This window comes from Sorex fumeus, unplaced genomic scaffold (genome assembly GCF_029834395.1).
Source record: "Sorex fumeus unplaced genomic scaffold, SorFum_2.1 ptg000014l, whole genome shotgun sequence".
NCBI lineage: Eukaryota > Metazoa > Chordata > Mammalia > Eulipotyphla > Soricidae > Sorex > Sorex fumeus.
In genome coordinates, this window is record NW_026606071.1 from 36571245 (window position 1) to 36591800 (window position 20556).

Below are 20556 nucleotides of genomic sequence, written 5' to 3' on the forward strand. Positions count from 1 at the left end.
TCTTTGTATAAGTGTCTGGTGGACCCCAGTTCTGCCCTCTCTGCCTCTTGTGGAGCACCTGGTCCATCGTGGGAAGTTTGGGTTCAGGGCTTGGGACTCCCCAAAGGGGAGACCAACAGAGGGAGGCTCTAACTTTCTTTATTCCATCACACACTGTCTGGGGGTTGGCCTCACATCCCACATTCCCCCCTATCGCCCCTGCTCTGTCCTGGGCTTCCCAGGATGTCTCAGGGGTCCAGCTCGTCAGCTCTCTGGCAACTGCTGCCACCACCACATCATCTCCAGGTGGTCTTTCAGGGTCTCTCGGTGTCCAGGGGTGCCTCTGCCCTCCCAGAACTCTCTGGGATCATCTAGGGATCTCTGCACTCTTCCCTGATTCTTCTGGGCATCTTGGCTCCCCCATAAGTCAGAAGCAGCAGTGCAAGTTGACAGCCCCTACAGTTTTTACAGGGAAGGAACCAGCCAGCCAGATAGGCCAAGAACACACTATTTCAGGGACTGGGGAAATAGCCCAGTGGGTAGGGTACTTGACTTGCACAAGGTCGATCCCTAGTATCCTATGTGGTTCTCTGAGCCAACGAGGTGTCACCCCTGAGCGCAGAGTCAGAAGGAAGCTCTGAGCACCGCTGGGTGTGGCCCTCCCCAAAAAAATCACTGTCACTGTCACTGTCCTCCCATTGTTCATCGATTTTGCTTGAGAGGGCCCAGTAATGCCTCCATTGTGAGACTTGTTACTGTGTTTGGCATATCAAATATGTCACGGGTAGCTTGCCAGGCTTTGCCGTGCGGGCGAGATACTCCCAGTAGCTTGCCGGGCTTTCCAAGAGGGGCAGAGGAATCAAACTCAGGTCTGCCGACCCGGCCGTGTGCAAGGCAAACGCCCTACCCACTATGCTATCGCTCCAGTCCCCCCCAAAAATAAATAATAAATAAATTCATTTTTAAAAAGGACGCACCATCTCATTCCCAAGGTTCCGGCTGTTTGCTGAGTCTCACAAAGGCACCTGTGCTCCTGGAGGCAGATGCCCAAGGGGCCTCGTTCCCATCTGGGCACCCAGACATGCCACTACACTCATCACCTCAAGCCTCAGGCCACGTAGTATGGGGGAAATCTTAAGAGTCTCCATTTCCCCTGTGGTCTTCCACCTCTTTAAGGTTGATTCCAGGTGCAGGATAGGGGGAGCACAGTTGTAAATGGAATTAGTTGTTTGTTTGTGTTTCTTCGACTTCATTGTGTGTTTATAGAAATGCCACCGATGTGTGGGATTGCCTTTGCAGCCCACTGTCTTATCATACGAGGTTTATTCTTTCTAGTTCTTGAATAGAGACTTGAGGGTTTTTCTAAAGGTTTTGTACTTTGAGAGAGCTAGGCGTTGTGGGTCCACGTCTAGCAGTGCTTAGGGGCTTCACCTACTTCTGTGCTCTTGGGTCACTCCTGGCAGTACTCGGGGCACCATATGCAGTGCGAGGGCTCCAACTGAAGTTGATGGCATGCAAGGCAAGTGTCTATCCCTGTACAAGCTCTCCAGGCTCTAGATTTTATTGTTGTTAAAGCAATAAACATGAGCTTTCGACAGCCTGCAGAAGATGTACAATTCACTATTTAAATGCTTTCTTTTATCTTTCTCTCATTTGTTTGACCTTTAGGTCACAGCTAGCAATGCACAAGACTTACCCTTGGCTCTGAGCTCCAGAATCACTCCTGGCAGGGCTTGGGTGATGCCATGCGGGGTGGCGGGGATCAAAACCCAGTCAGCTGCTTGCAAAGCAAGCACATTAACCCACTGTACTATCACTCTATTTTCTTTCTCTTTTTTTGGGGGGGGGGGCAACAATTTAAATGCTTGTAACTGTTGGAGTCAGACAAACAAAAGAAAGTTATCAAAAGGACTAAGGTATACGTTCAGTCAGCTCAAGGAGTCCAGAGGAGAACTGGAATCTTCTTTATCCTATAGTTCAAGGGCAGAATTGACCAGATCATAAGATACTATCAGTGACCACTGGTGTATGTAGAGTACAAACAACCTTCAAAGAAGGAGATGCGATCATATCTATTTCAATATAAACTCCCTCCATTCAGTTCGAAACCGTCCTAAAAAAAAAAAAACACCCACATCTCTAACCATGGCCACACCCTGTTTTTTGCCACGTTGCTTATAAGACACAAGACTTAGAAATCAGTCAGAGCAACGACAAAAGAGCAGCCACACCACACCGGAAACACACTGGCTACTATGGTTGAAGCCCAGTGCAAGGGACTTGGGAGAGAACAGAGCAGGTATGACACCTGCCTTGATTGCAGCTGGCCTGGGTTTGATTCCCATCACCACTCCGTTCACAAGCACAAACCAGGAGTGATCCCTGAACACAGATTCAGGAGCAAGCCCTGAAAACGTCTGAATGTGACCCAAAACCAAACAAACAAACAAAAACAGGATGTTGAAAGGAAGAAGCCCAGACAGAAGAAGCCCGTATGTTGTAGACATCCATGAAATTTACAGAAAATGTAGGACTACAGAGACAGAAAGTGGATGAGGTTCTTTCAGAACTAGGGCTGAGTGAGGACAGGGAGTGACTATGAGCAGGATCAGGAATCTTAGTGGTCATGGAAACAGTATGAACCCGGGAACAGTTACCCATTTCAGCAAATTGACTGAAAGACCATTGGCTCACATACCTAACACAGGTTAAACACAATTTTTGTTGCCAGAAAAAGGGGTGAGCTCATTGATTAGTTGGTTGGTTGGTTGGTTGGTTGGTTGGCCAGTTGGGTTCATTGATTGGATTGGCTGGTTGGTTGGTTTGTGTTAGTTTGTTGATTAGTTTTGTTTGTTGGTTGGATTGTGGGGTGGGGCATGCACACCTGTCTGCACTCCGGCAACCATGAGAAAGGAACCCAGAGCTCCTCATGTCAAGTAAGTGCTCTAGCATTTGCGTTACCCCCACATGCACTATCTCTAAATACTGAGCAGTAATCATCTTTTTTTTTCCACTTCATTTCCTGTTTTTGTTTGTTTTTTGGTAGAGGGGCCACATCCAGCGGTGCGCAGGAGTTACTCCTGGCTCTGCGCTCAGAAATCACTCTTGGTCATGCTTGGGAGACCCTATCAGATGCTGGAGATCAAACACAGGTCAACTGCATGGAAGGCAAACGCCTTCCTCGTTGTCCTATCTCTCTGGTCCTTCACTTCATTTCCTGTTAAAGTTGCTCTTTTTGCAATATATGGCTGTCGTCTCTGAAAGGCTTAAGAACAGAAAAGGACTGGGAGCAAGAAAGCTTGGAGCATCCTTGCTGGAAGGGCTTGCTTGGAAGAGGCTCCTTGCTTCCCCAGAGCTGTATGAACACCTCTGAAGGGCCCGGGCAGGAACCACAGACACGGGCAGGGTCAGGAGAGTTTCATCAAACAACTGAGAATTGGGCAAAGGGGCCTTTCACAAAAGTGGGCAAAGGGTTTGGAGAGAATAATGAGAAGTGGAGCAGGGAACCAGAGGTATATCTCAGTGGGCAGAATGTTTGCCTTGCATGTGGCTGGCCGGCGTTTGATCCCCAATACCGTACCATATAAGGTCAGCCCAACCAAGACTGATCCCCGAGTGCAGAGCCAGAAGAAAGCCCTAAGCATGTAGGATGTGGTCTAAAAATGGGGGGAGGGGAATAAAATTTACAGAATAACAAAGCCCCAACCAGACGCAGTGGTGACAGAGCTGCTCAGAAACACACTCCACAAAAAGAGAAAAGAAACAGAACTATTAGTGCAGGTGATCCCCTCCTCCCATGTCTTCACCCCACTTCCTCTCTCTCTGTCTGCTTCTGGTCTCCAGGAACCCCAAATCCAGCTGATCTTCAGCCCAAAGCAAGTGGCATGATGCCTGTAGCTGCCCCACCCTCTCACTCCCAGCCCTCCAGCCTGCACACAAAGGGCAGATGGGAGGAGAGGGTACTGACTGGGTGGGGGACGGGGGGAGAGGAGGGACGGGGGGTCGTGGGGGAGGAAGGAGCAGAGATCCCCGCCCCCCAGCAGCCTCAGAGACAAGCACCAGACACCTTCCTGGACAAGACCGACACCCGCCCGCTGATTTCCCAACAGAGTCTTGCGAGGTCTTAAGCCAGGCACACTCCCCGCCAGTCATAAACAGCACCCCGCTTCCCATCAAAGCTGGTCCCGAAGCTCGTGGTTCCCATCAGATAAGCCACGGGTGTGTCTCCTCTGTCCTGCTGCAGTGTGGACCCCAGCCGTGGATGCCCGCCTGATGCTAGAGGGTCTACTTCATCAGACTGCCCAGCCAGCCTGGGCCACCTCTGCTGCCCCTTACCCAACTCCATACAAGTCCCAGGTGTCCAGGAGAATTTCCAAAACTGTGTAAGCCTGAGTTAGGCATTCTGAAAGGTTCAGAGATCTCCGTAACACCGGAGTTCCCAGGAGTGGGGGTCCTTGTGCCTAATACTCTTTCATCCCTCCTCAGGGGCCAGAAGAAAGCTTAGTGGCTAAAACACCCAAGGCTCTGAGTCTAATCCCATGTGTTGTCTCCATTGCAATGAGTTTGGTCCTGGCAGCTTTCTTGGTGCTTGGCAACTCTGCTGTCTGTGATCCTGACACCCAAAGTAGAGTCCGTCAGCACAGCAGACAGCAGGAACAGCTCAACAACACAGCCACCAAGTGTGGGAACATGACAACCCCGGCCCCCACCCCCAATCCTGGCCAGCCACTGTTATCACAAAAACAACAGCGAAAAGGGAATGAATCTGTTTAAGTTTGTGGAAGATTCTGCTCCTTGAGCTTAACACACAGGCTTATAAGAATGTACTGACATGGAATGTACAAGAAATGACACCTTCAGAGATGCTCATCGGGGCTGGAAAGACAGTACAGGGACCTTGCATGTGGCTGTCCTGGGTTCAAATCCCCAGCATCATGTATGGTCCCCTGAGCACGAGCGAGGGTCACTCCAGAGCCCAGAGTTGGAAACAGTCCCTGAGCCCCACAGGCTGTGGCCCCAAACTATAACAAACAAACAAATAAACACATTTAGAAAGAGTTGCTCCCAGGGGCCAGAACAATAGCATAGCGAGTAGGGCATTTGCCTTGCACGCAGCCAACCTGGGTTCTATTCCCAGCATCTCATATGGTCCCCCAGGCACCTTCAGGAGTAATTCCTGAGTGCAGAGCCAGGAGTAACCCCTGTGCAACACCGGGTGTGACCCAAAAAGCAAAAAAAAAAAAAGGAGTTGCTCCCCAAGCAATATGAAATAAATGTGTTATGTGCCTGCCAACAGGGCAGGCTATGAGTGGGAGAGAAATTGGGGTCATTGATGGAGGGAAGGTCACACTGAGATGGGGTTGGGATGGAAATGTTGAGTTCCTGAAGCATCTATGTTATGAGCAATGTTGTAAGTCATGGTACCATAATAAAAATATTTTTAAAGCATGTCAATTAAACAAAAGAAAGAAAGAAAGAAAGAAAGAAACTTGTCTAAGAGTGCACTCCTTGACCTAAAGTGGGGTGGGGGGATACTGCCCAGCCAACCTGTGGGCATGGAGGGGAATGAAAAGACCCACCTACAGTCCCTCCTCTCTCTGACAGGGGAGAGACTTGCAGCTGAGGTTGAGACAGTTGCCAGAGGTCTTGCAGCTGTTAGGAGAGATGAAGTCATGAAATTTGCTTATAAGTGGATGAACGTGGAGAGTTTTATGCTGAGTGAAATGAGTCAGAAAGAAAGGGACAGACAAAGAATGAGTACACTCATTTGTGGAATATAAAATAACATAATATGAGACTTGACACTCAAGGATAGTAGAGACAGGGCCAGGAATATTGCTCCATGGTTGGTAGCCTGTCTCATGAGCTGGGGGAGAAGGCAGCAAGAATAGAGAAGGGATCACTAAGTCAATGATGGTTGGAGGGATTGCTCGGGATGGGAGGTGTACACTGAAAGTAGATAAAGGACCAAACATGACGGCCTCTCATTATCCGTATTGCAAACCATAATGCCTATAAGTAGAGAGAGAGTAAGAGGGAATTTGTCTGCCATAGAGGTAAGGGATGGGATGGGGTTGGGAGGGGAGGAGGGATACTAGGGACATTAGTGATGGAAAACGTACGCTAGTGGAGGGATGGGTGTTCGATCATTGTATGACTGAAACACAAACGTGAAAATTTTGTCAAATAAAAATTTTAATAAATAAAATAAAAAAGTAAAATTTAAAAAAGAGGTCTTGAACCACACAGGATAGATGTGACCCAGGTGACCCCTGATCCTCATTGCTGAGCTGGGAAGCTCCCTCTCTTACTGCCAGAGGATCCTCATCTCCTGGGAGTGATGTTCAGGCTCAGGTCCATGAACTCTTGCTTCTAGAACAGCAGATAAAGAATCAAGGGGAGAAGTGAACCCCGACAGAAAGCACCAGGGGCAAACTTCAATTTACTCCTACATGACTCAGACCTTCCTCTGGGCAAAGCCAGGAAAGATGTGGAGCTGGTTTCATGGAAACACTGGCACCATGAGAACTTCTGGCAAGAGTTTTTGTCGGTTTTATTGTTTTGTTTTGCTTTGCTTTTCTTCACTTTGCTTTGGGGTTGTTTTTTGTTTTTTGGTTGGTTGGTTGGTTGGTTGTTTTTTTTTGTTTTTTTTTGTTTTTGTTTTTTTGTTGGAGGGCCACAGCCAGCAGCAATATTCAGGATTTACTCCTGGTTCTGAGCTCAGGGATCACTCCTGGTAGGCTAGAGGGACAATATGGGGTCCCAGGAACCCAACCCAGGTTGGATGTGTATGCAAGATGAGTGTTTTATCTGCTGTACTATCCCTCTGGCCTACAAGAGTTTTTAATGTAAAAGACCAGGCAGAGAGGGTTTGGTTTTGCTGGCTTTTATTGGTTTTTTTTGTTTTTTTGTTTTGTATACATTGGGGGGTGGGGGGGGGGCTGTGACAAACCCAGCAGTGCTCAGGGCTTACTTCCAACTCTGTACCCAGGAATCATCCCTGGAGGTGCTTAGAGAACCATATGAAGAGAACCAAGAATCAACCAAGTCAGACTGCACACAGGGCAAACATCTTAACCCTGTGCTATCTCTTTAGCCCCATTTTCACATTTCTTAAAAACATTATTTAGAAATAATTGACCTGCAAACACCTTTGATGCATTTAAACATATGACCACCAAGGGACCAGAGTGATAATACATCAGAGAGGCGCTTGTCTTGCACATGGCCAACCCAGGTTCAATCCCCAGCACCCCATATGGTCCCCTGAACCCTGCCAAAAGTGATTGCTGAGCACAGAGCCAGGAGTCAGCCCTGAGCACTGACAGAGTGGCTCAAAGACAGAAAACAATGAACATTCATCTACTCCCTGTGGTACCACCTCCCACAGTCAAGGGGAAAAACTAATCCAACACCACACTTCTTTGTGGGTTAGCAGCTTTTACTCTTTGTGATGAGAAACTCTTCACTTGAATCCACCTGCCCAGTTCTGGGTGTCAAATTGGAGGTGCCAGATAGTACAGGGTGTCTCTAGAACCTTCTTTCTTATTCGATTGCAGCAGGCAAGTTTGCTCATGATCTTGAAAGCTCAGAAAGCAGAAAAAAAAAAAAAGGATTTCCTGAGCCATTTCAAAAACCCATTCTCATGCTAGGCTTCACAAAAAAAAAAAAAGAGCTATTTTGTTCTTTATTAAGGGGTCAAGTTTTTGCCTACATCAATGGGGTGAATTACTATCAGATGAGGGAGGAAGTTTTGGGGATGGCGGGGAATGGCAGCTGCCAAAATGGGAACTGGGATCAGCCCCCCGTAAAGCACCTGGAGCAAAGGGAGAACTTTGACTCAGAGCACACAGGGACCCAGCGCCAGGCCGATCTGTCTGCCCGCCTGGCATCTTCCACCAAAGCTGCTGACTCCCGTGAGAACTGGAGCTTCTTACCTAATCAAACCTTATTTCAGAAAAGAGGAAACTGAGGTTCAGAAGGCTTAAGTGAAAATTCAAAGTCACATGACTCTCTCCTTTACCTAATTGCAAGCATTTTTCCACATCTTCAAATGCAGCTTGGGTACACTAAAGCCCCCCTGCCCAGGTAGACAGCTCTGTTCTAGTCAAGGGTGCTACAGGAAACTTCATAGAACACACAGACACACATACAGATACACAGGCACACACACACAGACACACACACAAACCACAAACAGACACACACAGAGACACACACAGACACACACAAATATTACACAGACATACACACAGATACACACACATACACACAGACACACACAAACACACACACAGACACACAAACACAGAAACACACACAGACCACACACAGAGACACACAGAGACACACAAACACAGAAACACAAACAGGCCACACACACAGACACACATACAAACCACACAGACACACACACAAACATACAGACACATAGATGACACACACGCAGACACAAAGACACACACAGACACACAGACGACACACACAGACACATATACACACAGACACACATACACACACAGACACACAGACACACACACAGAAACACACACACAAACATACAGACACATAGATGACACACACGCAGACACAAAGACACACACAGACACACAGACGACACACACAGACACACAGACACACAGATGACACACAGACACATATACACACACAGACACACATACACACACAGACACACAGACGACACACAAACACACACACACATATACACACCATATCCTCCATTCACCAATTTCCTATATCCCCTGAGTTTCATTTTCCTCTGACTCATTCTTGGTTGTTTTGGTGTTCTGCTTTTTTGTTTTTGCTTTATTTTGTCTTTTTTGGATGAGGTCACACCAATGGTGTTCAGATCTTACTCCTGGCTCAGTGCTCAGGAATCACTCCTAGCAGAGCTCAGGGCACCATATGGGGTACAGGGAACGGAACCCAGGTTGGCCGAGCGCAAGGCTAGCGCCCTGCCTGCCGTGCTCTCTCCAGCCTCGGCAGATGTTTTCTAACACACCTGCGGAAAACAGGAGCAGTTCACGCTGTGCCAAGAGGGCAGCCGCCCCCTGTGGCCCTTCCTCCTTCCTTGCTCAGCCCCTCCCCCATGACCCGTCCAGAGCCACAGCAAAGTCAGCTCTTTCAGGAAGGTCACCTTGTTTACAGGATAGGAAGCCCTAGAGGTGCGGATGTGGTCTCATAAGTTTCTGTTGGGCAACACGATTTCTTCCCAGGTCGGAAGTGACTGGATTTCTTCAGAGGCTCCTCCTCTCTTCCCCTCGACAACTGACTGCCGGCCCCCTGATTGAGCCTGCCTAAGAGAAGAGGCAGAGACCAGTCACACCTTCGCATGCAGCCCGGCACATAGAGGCTGAGTGAGCCTGAAATCTGGGCAGTGTGCGCCCTCTGGGTGGACATTTAGGAACTGAGAGGCAGTACAGCAGGAGTGTGTATCCCCTTGATGTAATCCCTTAGGACTTAGCTGAATATTATGATTATTATCCACATTTTTCTACAAAGTGGTGGATGGAAGTCAACTACCCTTAGTCACCAAGTCTGTAGCCAGAAGGAACCTGACTCCAGCGTCCATTTCCTAAAGGAAGAGGAAAGTTAGGACCAGAGCAATAGAATATCAGGAAGGTGTTGGCCTTGCACGCAGTCAACCCAGTTCAGTCCCCTCCCACGGTCCCCTGAGCCCACCAGAAGTGTTCTCTGAGCACAGAGCTAGGAGTAAACCCTGAGCACTCCTAGCTGCCCCCCCCCCCCGCCAGACAGAGAGAGAGAGAGGAAAGTTGTCACAGAGAAACTTCCTCAGTAGGATCACACCAAATTCGATGGAAAAGTTGTGTTGAAGCCCACCAAGGTCAATGAGAGAAAATAATAGCACCAAAGGCTCAACTAGCACCAACAGTCCGTGAACACCTCAGACAGTGACGTCAGTCACCCTTTTGTGAGATGTAAGAACCATCACAAAATGACTCTTTCTGACCTAAGTTTTGATCATTGCATTTGCCTTTGTGTTGTAACAAACAGTATGAAGTAAGTGTGTTTATGCCTGCTGAGGGAGCAGGCTGGGGTGGTGAGTGGGAAACTGGGGACAGTGGTGGAGAGAAGGGCACCCTGGTGGCGTGCGGGATTGGTATTGGAATATTGGATGCCTGAAACAACGGTATGGGCTGGAGCGATAGCACAGAGGTAAGGCGTTTGCCTTGCACGTAGCCAACATGGCTGACCCGAGTTCGACTCCTCCGCCCTTCTCAGAGAGCCCAGCAAGCTACCGAGAGTATCTCGCCCACACGGCAGAGCCTGGCAAGCTACCCGTGACGTATTCGATATGCCAAACACAGTAACAAGAAGTCTCATGATGGAGACGTTACTGGGCCCGCTCGAGCAAATCGATAAACAACAGGAGGACCTTGATCTTCCGTGAAACAACGGTATTATGAACAACTTGGTAAATCATGGGGTAATAATAAGCTTTTAAAAAAAAAAAGCTTTCTCAATCTGAAACAGATCTACATATTCAAGAGTACAAAACACAACCAAGATGAAATAAGGTGGACTCAAAATAATTAGAGAAAGATACCATACTCCTTGACGGAAGGACTTGTTATGCTTAAAATGTCTCTGAACTGACCTACAAATTCATTATCATCCAAAGCAAAACTCCAGGAGGACAGTATTTTATAGATCTAATTGGTAAGTGGATTCTATAATGGATCTGGGGATCCTATGAAAGCAATTGAGGAGAGCTAAGGAATCTGACTGGACAGTAGCCTGTCCACCTTGGCCAGGATGCTGAAGGGTGCCAGAAGAGAAGTCTCAAAGAAATAGCAAAACCTGATGGATAATCTAGCAAATGGGAAGATATGGAAGGAGATATCTAGTATATATCTAATGGGGCAGAGGAGACACCAAAAAACCCTATCATTAATTTCAGGGAAAGCATGTTGTGTGTAAAGAAAGAAAACACAAACATTGTACCCAAGTGTAAATGCTTTTTATATAATTATTATAATAAAAATATTGAATGTTGTTTTAATTAAAATCTGTGCATTGCAGGCGTGGGGGAGGCAGAGTTTGCATTTGTGGGGGGGCAGGGAGACAGTGGTGGAAATGTGCAGTTGAAGCTTTTTTTTTTTTTCTTTTTTGGGTCACACCCAGCGATGCACAGGAGTTACTCCTGGTTCATGCACTCAGGAATTACTCCTGGCAGTGCTCGGGGGACCATATGGGATGCTGGGAATCGAACCTGGGTTGGCCGCTGACAAGGCAAATGCCCTACCTGCTGTGCTATTGCTCCAGCTCCCAGAGTTGAAGCTTTTTATATATTAGAAAGCAAATAGAAAGTCAGCAGATGATATCTAAAACCAGGCGAGAGGGCTTACTCTTCTAGCCCAGGTTCTCCCTTGAATGTGTATCTGGCTTGTTCATCTCTGCTTCTTTGCCTGCTTATTTCCCCACTGGAGAGTATCTATCTCTCTTGAATGTTTATTTGCCATCTTTCTCTTCTTTCAAATCTTTCTAAGCAAGTCTTATTTAGTAAAAACTACTTTGTTTCACCAAACATAAATAAATAAACCTGGGAGAGAGGGACAGAGCAACAGAACAGTGAGTGGCCACTGGCCTTGTATGCAGTCACGCCAGGTTCAATTCCCAGTACCATATATGGTCTACCGAGCCCATCAGGAGTAAACCCTAAGCGCAGAGCCAAGAATAAGTCCTGAGCACAATGAGGTGTGGCCCCAAAACCAAAATAAGTAAATAAATATGGGAGAGTAATGAGATTCAAAACCTAGCAGAATTGACAAGGATATTTTCAAGTAAGCAAATCACTATTGGATGGAGCAGGTTGAAGAGTCATTGCTTTTGCCTACAGGAAATGCAGCCGGAGAGTGCCCTTGTGTTACTTAAAAGCTGGTTGGCTTGTTTGCTTTGTACATAAAATGTTTTGTTTTGTTTTGTTTTTCAGTTTTGGGGTCATATCCAGCAATGCTCAAGGGTTACTCCTGGCTCTAAGCTCGGGAATTAGTCCTGGTGGTGCTCAGGGGACCATAAAGGATGTTGAGGATCAAACCCAAGTCAGGCGCATGACAGGTGAGCACTTTACCTGCTGCAATGTCACTTGGGTCCTGTACAAGAAATGTTTTGATCAAAAAAAGGCTCATTGTAGAAAGTTGAAATGATCTTCTTCTTCTTCTTCTTCTTCTTCTTCTTCTTCTTCTTCTTCTTCTTCTTCTTCTTCTTCTTCTTCTTCTTCTTCTTCTTCTTCTTCTTCTCCTCTTCCTCCTCCTACTCCTCCTCCACTACCGCTTTCTCTTCTTCCTCATCCTCCTCCTCCTCCACCACCTCCTCCTCCTCTTCTTCCTCTCCTCTTCTCCCTGTTCTTTCTCCTCTTCCTCTCTTCTTCCTTCTTTCTCTTCCTCCTCTTTCTCTTCTCCTTCCTCTTCTTCCTCTTTTTGCTCCACTTGCTCCTCCTCCTCTACCTCTTCTTTTTCTTTATCACTTTCTTCTTCATTTTCCTTCTCTTTTTCTTCTTCCTTCTCTACCTCTTCTTCCACTTTTTTTTTTTTGCTTTTGGGGTCACACCCGGCGATGCACAAGGATTATTCCTGGCTCATACACTCAGGAATTACTCCTGGCGGTGCTCAGGGGACCATATGGGATGCTGGTAATCGAACCCGGGTCGGCTGCGTGCAAGGCAAACACCCTACCCGCTGTGCTATCACTCCAGCCCCTTCTTCCACTTCTTTCTCTTCCTCTTCTTCCTCTTCTTCTTCCTCTTCTTCCTCTTCTTCTTCCTCTTCTTCCTCTTTTTCCTCCTTTTCCTCCTCCTCCTCATCTTCCTCTTCTTTCTCTTGCTCTTCTTTCTCTTCTTCCTTTTCTTCCTCTTTTTACTCCTCTTTCTCCTCATCCTCTTCTTCTTCTTCATCTTCCTCTTTGTCCTCTTTTCCTCTTCTTTCTCCTCCTCCTCTTCCTCTTCTTCCACTTATTTCTTTTCTCCTTCTCCTCCTCCTCCTCCTCCTCCTCCTCCTCCTCCTCCTCCTCCTCCTCCTTCTTCTTCTTCTTCTTCTTCTTCTTCTTCTTCTTCTCCTCCTCCTCCTCCTCCTCCACTTCCTCCTCCTCTTCCTCCAGGTACCTGAAATTATTTGCAATTTCACATCTCTGCAAAGAATATTCATGAAGTGGCAGAGTTAAGCCCTTGGCATGGCTACAGTGGTGGTGTGTGTAGCTTCTGGGGCTTCAGGTGGGACAAACTCAGTCCATCCACCTCCCAAGGGCACCCAGGAGTTTTCAGCCACCAGCACTGGTGTTTCCATGAATTTTAGCTGTTTGTCTTGCATCTCCTGGAAGATACAGTCCTGAATCGGTAGAGCAGAACTGGTAGGTGAGTTGACCTGGCTTCAGCTGTTAAGGACCCTAATTTAAATGCATCTTGCTGGCCAAGAGGTCATTGTAAACCCCTAGAGAATAAAACCCAGGTTATCCATTAATATTTCTTTTAGAACTGGTATCAATGGGCCACTGGAGGAATGTGGACATCGGTAAAGGGATTGGTGTTAGAATATTGCACAACTGAAACTCAATAACAAAAAACTTTGTGATTCAATACATTAAAAAGACAAGAATGGGCCACTGACAAGGGAGCAAGAGATGATGAGGGGACTTTGGTTGGTCAGGAGGGGAATCAGTGCACCTTGATCTTACTTGAAGACTGGAACACTTTGACTAAATCTACACATTATCTTTTTAAAACTTGGTCATGGTTCTTGTACATTTCTTTTTTTTCTTTGTAGGGCTCAGAATGGGGTGGTGGGGGACAGTCACATGGTCAGCTGGGGTGTTCACACATTCCTGTGGCCTCAGGAATCCCAGGCGACAGACCCTCAGGACCTCATGACTACAAGTTAGTTATTGAGTCTTTCCCTGACCCTAATTTAGAATTATTTGAATTGGCATACAGGACATGCATTCGCAGTCCCATTCCCACCACCAGCTCTCTCCAGGATTGCTTTCTTCATCCCAACCCCGTCCCTGACTCACTACACAGCTGACTCCCATATTCTCCCTGAAGACTTGCCCCCTCTGATCCCAGCCACCTCTAGACCTTGGGCTCCTCCCACAACTGAAACTAACACCCATTTATCTGGGTACTGACACACCAGTTTTTGGTATTTCCTTTTCCCATATTGTTTCAGTACCAACAACTTCCTGGAATTTTTACAGGTCTGTCTTTTGATGTACTTTTGTTTACTTTGATTTGGGACCCACATCAGGTGGTGTTTGAAGATTACTCCCGGGCAAGGGATGATAAGAAGACTTTGGTTGGTCAGGAGGGGAAACAGTATACCTTGACATGACTTGGAGGATGGAACACTTTGACTGAATCTGTACAATATCTTCTAAAAACTTGGTCATGGTTCTTGTACACCTATCTTGTACATCCCTGGTAATGAGGTGCTGGGGAGCAAACCTGGACCTCCTGCATGCAAAGCATAAGCTCCAGCCTTCGAAACATCTCCACCACCCATCTTACCAGGAATCCAAATCCAAATGATTTAGGTCTTGAACTAGACCGACAAAATGTGGACAGTGCATTATAAAGTGTAATGAAAGGCCAGGGAGACAGTTCCAGTGGTAGAACCCTTGTCCAGCATGTCCAGGGCCTTGATTGTGATCCCTGGCACCATCGGGGCCCCTGAGTACAGCTAAGTCTTTCTCTCAAACTACATATTTCAGTTTTGTGACTGAAACCTCCAGTTTTCTTGGGGTCAGGATGGGCTACCTCCCCCCACTTCCCTATACTCCTGGAAGCACTGGCAGTCACCCCCACAAAACAACATCACACAAGTGCACTAAACAGAGCTCTGCTAGGAGTGGTCCCAGGCCCCTGAGCCTCCCATTGGGTGTGGCTCCCACTAAAAGTGTCTGATTATGGGGTGTGGTGCCACCAGCAGGTCAACCTGTTCCTGCAGGGACAATGCATCAGCAGCCTGATGGTGGTGTCAGGCTTCCTGATACCCCCAAATTGCTGCTGTTTCTCTGCTAGAACCACAACAACTCAGAATCAAGTTTCTCGATAAATTAAATGGCCAAAAGTTAGGTATGTGGAAACCACACCCACAAACCACTTCCAGCTCAATTATGCAAGCTCATTTATCGGCCTTGTTTCAGAGACTCATAAATAAATCTCAAAAGAGATCAAAAGCCACAGTTAATCTCAGACCCGTGCATAGCTGAACAGACCAAGGTAAATTGGAGGGCATGAGTCAGTCTGGTGCCTACCCAAGCAGAGCCCCTGGCAGCTGCTTGCTCCCACAACCCCAAATCACTGCCATGCCCCAGCCAGAATCCACCTTCTCAGGATGGACTTCACCAAGATACTAACCCGTTGAATATGAGGGTTTTGTGACTGAAATTTGTAAGCTTGCCTTACAAGCGGCTGACCAAGGTTCAAAACCCGCTTTCTCAGAGTTGGGATGGGCTACCTCTCCCACTTCCCAATACCCCTGGAAACACTGGCAATCACCCCCGTGAACCAACTCCAGCGCCATATAAGCTCTTCTACAGGCCTTGCTTCAGAGATCCATAAATAAATCTCGAAAGAGTTCCAAAGCCACAGTTCGTTTCAGACCCATGCAAAGCTGAACAGATCGAGAGTTAATCTGAGGAGGGTGGGTCAGCCTGGTGCCCACCCAAGCAGAGATCCCAACAGCCACTTGTTTCCACAATTCAAAATCACTGCTGTGCCCCAGCTGGACTCCACTGTCTCGGAACGGACCTCACTGAGATATAATCTGCTGAAAATTCTGGTATGTGGGTTTTGTGACTGAAATCTCCAGGCTTTCTCTGGATCGGGATGGGCTACCTTCTCCCACCTCCCTGTATTTCCATAAGCCTCAGTAGTCACAGCCACATACCAAAGCTGCAACCCAGTTCACGGTCACGGTCACGATCCTCCCGTTGTTCATCGATTTGCTCGAGTGGGCCCAGTAATGTCTCCATCGTGAGACTTGTTTGGCATATTGAATATGTCACAGGGAGCTTGCCAGGATTTGCCATGCGGGCGAGATACTCTCAGAAGTTTGCGGGACTCTCCGAGAGGGGCGGAGGAATCAAACCCGGCTCGGCCTGCCGGCCTGCAGGGCCAGCTATGCGCAAGGCAACCGCCCTACCACTGTGCTATCGCTCCAGTCAGTTAAAAAAAAAAAAAAGTTACCTTTACCTTCCCAGCCAGCTTTACCTTCCCGACAAAATACTGAATGCCCTGAACAAACACAATGAGGTTTTAGTACCTTTATTGCAAATCATAAAGTTCAAAAAGATAGAGAGAAAAAAGAAAAGCAGGTGGGGATGTTGGGGGATGGTGGGAGGGAAACAAACACATTGGCAATGGGAAATATTACATTGGTGAAGGGATGGGTGTTGGGTCATTGTATGACTGAAACCCAATTATGAACAGCGTTTTAACAGTCTATATCACAGATATTCAATTTTAAAAATTAATTTAAAAAATTTTAAGTATCTTATTGAATAATGTTGCACTTGCTCAAAAAGAGATCCGACTATAACCATCCCCTGTTTAAAACACTGGGGCCGTGTATAATTGAAACCCAAGCACAAAAATGTTTAAGTCTGCAACTGTACCTCATGATGTCTCACTATTAAAAATTTTTTTAAATAATAAAATAAAATAAAATAAATTTTAAAAAAACACTAGGGCCAGGGATTGGAGCCATTGTATAACAGGTAGGGCACTTGCCTTACAGGAGGCTGGCCCAGGTTCAATCTTCAGCATCTCACATGTTCCCCTGAGTACCACCAGTAATAATTTCTGAGTGCAGAGCAAGGAGTTACCCCTGAGCATTATCAAGTGTGGCACAAAAACAAATACAAAAATTAAAAATAAAGCACTGGGGCTGGAGAGGTAGTACAGTGGATAGGGTGCTTGCTTTCATGCAGCAGATCAGGGCTCAATCCCAACATCCCATCCATATGATTCACTGAGCCCCAAGAGTCAGTCCCTGAGTTTTGAGCTAAGAGTAAGCCCTGAGCACCATGGGGTATGTCCCTCCCCAAAAAAGTAGATGATCTTTTCTCCATCAAATAGTTTTAGCAACCTAGTTGAAGATTATGTGACCACATACATCTAGATTGATTTCTGCATTCCTTGGCTCTGTCAGACTGTGTTGAGCTTCTTGCCTCAGTATCCCAAAGTGGCTGCCTCAACTCCACCATATTCTATAGCTCTACTCAAAGGCAAAAACCATAAATATGGGCATGTGTTTATTTGATGAGGAATGTTTTCCAGGAGTTCTCTGGCCCTCACAGACATCCTCTTTAAGTCAGCCTGTTTGCACCTGCTTGTGAAAGCAGCTGGTGACATTTTCTAGAATTCTGTGAGTTGACTGCTCACCCCACCACCTTGAAACCCCCAGGGGGGGAGCGTTTCCACCCCAGAACTCCGGGAATGCCACAAATCAGGACTTTCTTGGGAACAGTGGCTAACAGGACACGATGCCCTTGTCTGACTAGTCAGAACTGGGCAGTACGGTCACTCCCAGATGAAAGGGGCTTTAGAAAGGGAGTTTCTGTCATCCCAGGGCTGGCAAGCAGGTGAGCATGGGCAGAGCTGGGGACCACAAAGGGTGCTCACCACAGAGGGGCTGCTTTTTCCAACACTTCTAGGAACAGCTGAAAAAATGTGTCAGAGACAGCGCTGAGGGCTCGGTCGTAGGACAGGCAGAGCCAAGCCATTGGCCGAGTCTTTGTGGGAGCGGGGGGACACAGGGAAGGCTCCCCCCACCATCCAGAGGGGCAGATGAGGATGCTGTTCAGCTACTCCCTGAAGCCACGGTGCCACAGAGACAGCTGGGCCAGGGGACATGAGACTTGCAGTGGGGCGCTGGGGACTTTCTAGGGGACTGGGGGATGGGGGGGGCGGTCTTAGGAGGTAGCCAAGATGTTCCCAGGGGAGGAGCCAGGTAAGGAAGGCCGGCCCTCCTTGGCCAGGCCATACTGGGCCAGGATCTTGAGGAGGCCATGGCGGAACTTCTGGCCAATGAAGGCATAGATGAAGGGGTTGAGGCAGCTGTGCAGGAAGCCCAGGATCTCAGTGGCGTCCAGGGCCCAGTTGATGTGGTTGCGGCGCTCACAGGTCTCCCGGATGAGCCCAAGACGCAGCAGCGTGTCAACCACCAGCACCAGGTTGAAGGGCAACCAGCAGAGCAAAAAGACCAGCACTACAGCGAAGATGACCCTCATGGCGCGGTGCTTCTGCCCCATGTGGGCCTCGAAGAGTGTGCGCACGGTGAACCCATAGCAGAAGAGCATGACCAGCAGGGGCAGGAGGAAGCCAAAGGTCTGGGGCAGGATCCGCATCACTATACGCCACTTGGTGGTGTTGGCTCCCATGTTCTCATAGCACACGGGGCCGGAATAGGGTATCTCGTAGGACTCACGGAAGATAAACAGGGGCAGGGATAGGATCAAGGACAAGGTCCAGATGCCCAGGCAGATGAACTTGACCAAGTGCCTCTTCTGGGTGAGCGTGCGGGTGGCATGCACAATGGCCAGGTAGCGGTCTACGCTGATGCAGGCCAGCAGGAGGATGCCACTGTAGAAGTTGACCTCCCTCAGGAGGGAGACCAGCTTGCACAGGGGGGTGCCGAAGACCCAGCCCTTGACCTTGGATACGACCCAAATGGGCAAGGTCAGGGCGAAGAGCAGATCAGCTATGGCCAGGTTGAGCAGGTAGATGTCGGTGACCGAGCGGCTGATCTGGCTGAAGAAGATGACCAGGATGACTAGGGCGTTGCCCAGCAGACTCAGCAGGAACACCAGGATGTAGGTGGTCACCACGGCATACTTGTTGATATCCAGAAATTCTTGCCTGCATGAGTCTGGTTCGATATCAGGCATGTCGGTGTTATAACTGTAATTATATTCCTTGAAGTGGTCTTGAAGGTCCTCAAACGCCTGGTTAAATGCATCCATAGTTGAGATAAGTTCAAATCCTGGCCTAGAAAGAGAAATGAGAGTTAGCCACAGGAAAGAGTCCTGTTTCATTCCATATGTTTTCCATGAAGAAAGTTGTACTCTGGGGCCAGAATGATAGTACAGCGGGCAGTACAGAATGATAGTACAGCGGCCTTGCATGCGGCCGACCTGCGTTCAATCCCCAGCATCCCATATGGTGGTCGCCCAAGCACCATCAGGAGTAATTCCTGAGTGCAGAGTAGGAGTAACCCCTAAGCATCTCTAGGCGTGACCCAAAAAGCAAAAAAAAGAAAGAAAGAAAGAAAGAAAGTCATATTCTGAGCTAGCTGGAACATGGAAAACAAAGCAACGAGACTCATCACTCAGATTTCTGATCATAATGGTGGTGGGAAGGTGCCATGGTGGTGGGATTGGTGTTGGAATATTGAATGGAACAGATCATCTGAAGCAACTTTATTAAAAAATAAAATGAAAATTAAGAACTTGGGGCTGGAGTGATAGCACAACAGGTAGAGCATTTGCCTTGCACGCGGCCAACCTGGGTTCGATTCCCAGCATCCCATATGGTCCCCTGAGCACTGCCAGGAGTAATTCCTGAGTGCAGAGCCAGGAGTAACCCCTGTGCATTGCCGGGTGTGACCCAAAAAGCAAAAATAAATAAATAACAATGAAGAACTTATCTATAAGCAAAAGCAGCCCCTAAAAATTTTTTTATTGCATCATCCACCACCTGGGAAGCATGGTCAAGCTCTCATGGGTTTCCATGTGGGCTTGGCAACTGTACACTCTTTGGCCTCAGGATCTGACTCTCTGAAGATCAGTTCTGGGGGGTGTCCCTGGTGCATGAAGTGATCAATCAATAGGTCGGAGGCGAAGAGACAAGACACGCGATAGGAATGTAGAGAGCACGGAGGGTCAAGGCATTTATCAAGGCGAGGAGCGAATGCCAGATTTTTTATCAGTTACATCCTAATGACTTCATCACAGAGTAAGACTCACTAACAAGAGTACAAACAGTTATAGGATAGGCATTCGTCAAAAGAACATTAGGGTATACATTGTCTTGTCAAAGCTATGTTGTTATGATTTAAAACGTCAAAGGAAGATATGGAGCTGGAGGCGTAGGCTTTACAGATTACGTCCCCCACATTCTTGTGGTCGGTTACACATAGAGCAAAGAGAAGGCTCATACTGATACTTGAAGGTCAAACCAGATTAAGGATGTGTAAGAGAGGGGGAAACTGCTGCCGTGTACTGCCAAGATATGTATAATCAGGCAGATGTATGAGAGCATGCTGTACTTCTCCAGATCATCGGACTCACAAGTTTTTGCTTGACCACTTAATGCACAAGTGGGGCCTCGGTTCTCTTTCCTGCTTGCAGGGCAGTGTCCAGAGGCTTATCCTAATGTCCTGGTTTAGTACCAACAGTCCACCCTCCTACACTCTGAGGTCTGGTCCATGCATGGTGTTGGGGGTGGGGGGGCACACCAACCAGGAAGACACCTCTGTTGGGTGATGCCATCATTGCTTCAAGACCCCCTTACCAGCCTACCCTTCTCCATCTTCTCTGCTC

At 47.7% G+C, this 20556-nt stretch overlaps 1 protein-coding gene across 1 annotated transcript; it reads right to left on the reverse strand.

Annotated features, from left to right (window-relative positions):
* Window positions 1-17928: 17928 nt before the first annotated feature.
* Window positions 17929-18978, reverse strand: LOC130021175 (C-X-C chemokine receptor type 2-like). Its single transcript, XM_056111983.1, has one exon. The coding sequence runs from the start codon at window positions 18976-18978 to the stop codon at window positions 17929-17931; it is 1050 nt and encodes a 349-aa protein (XP_055967958.1).
* Between the last annotated feature and the right edge of the window lie 1578 nt (window positions 18979-20556).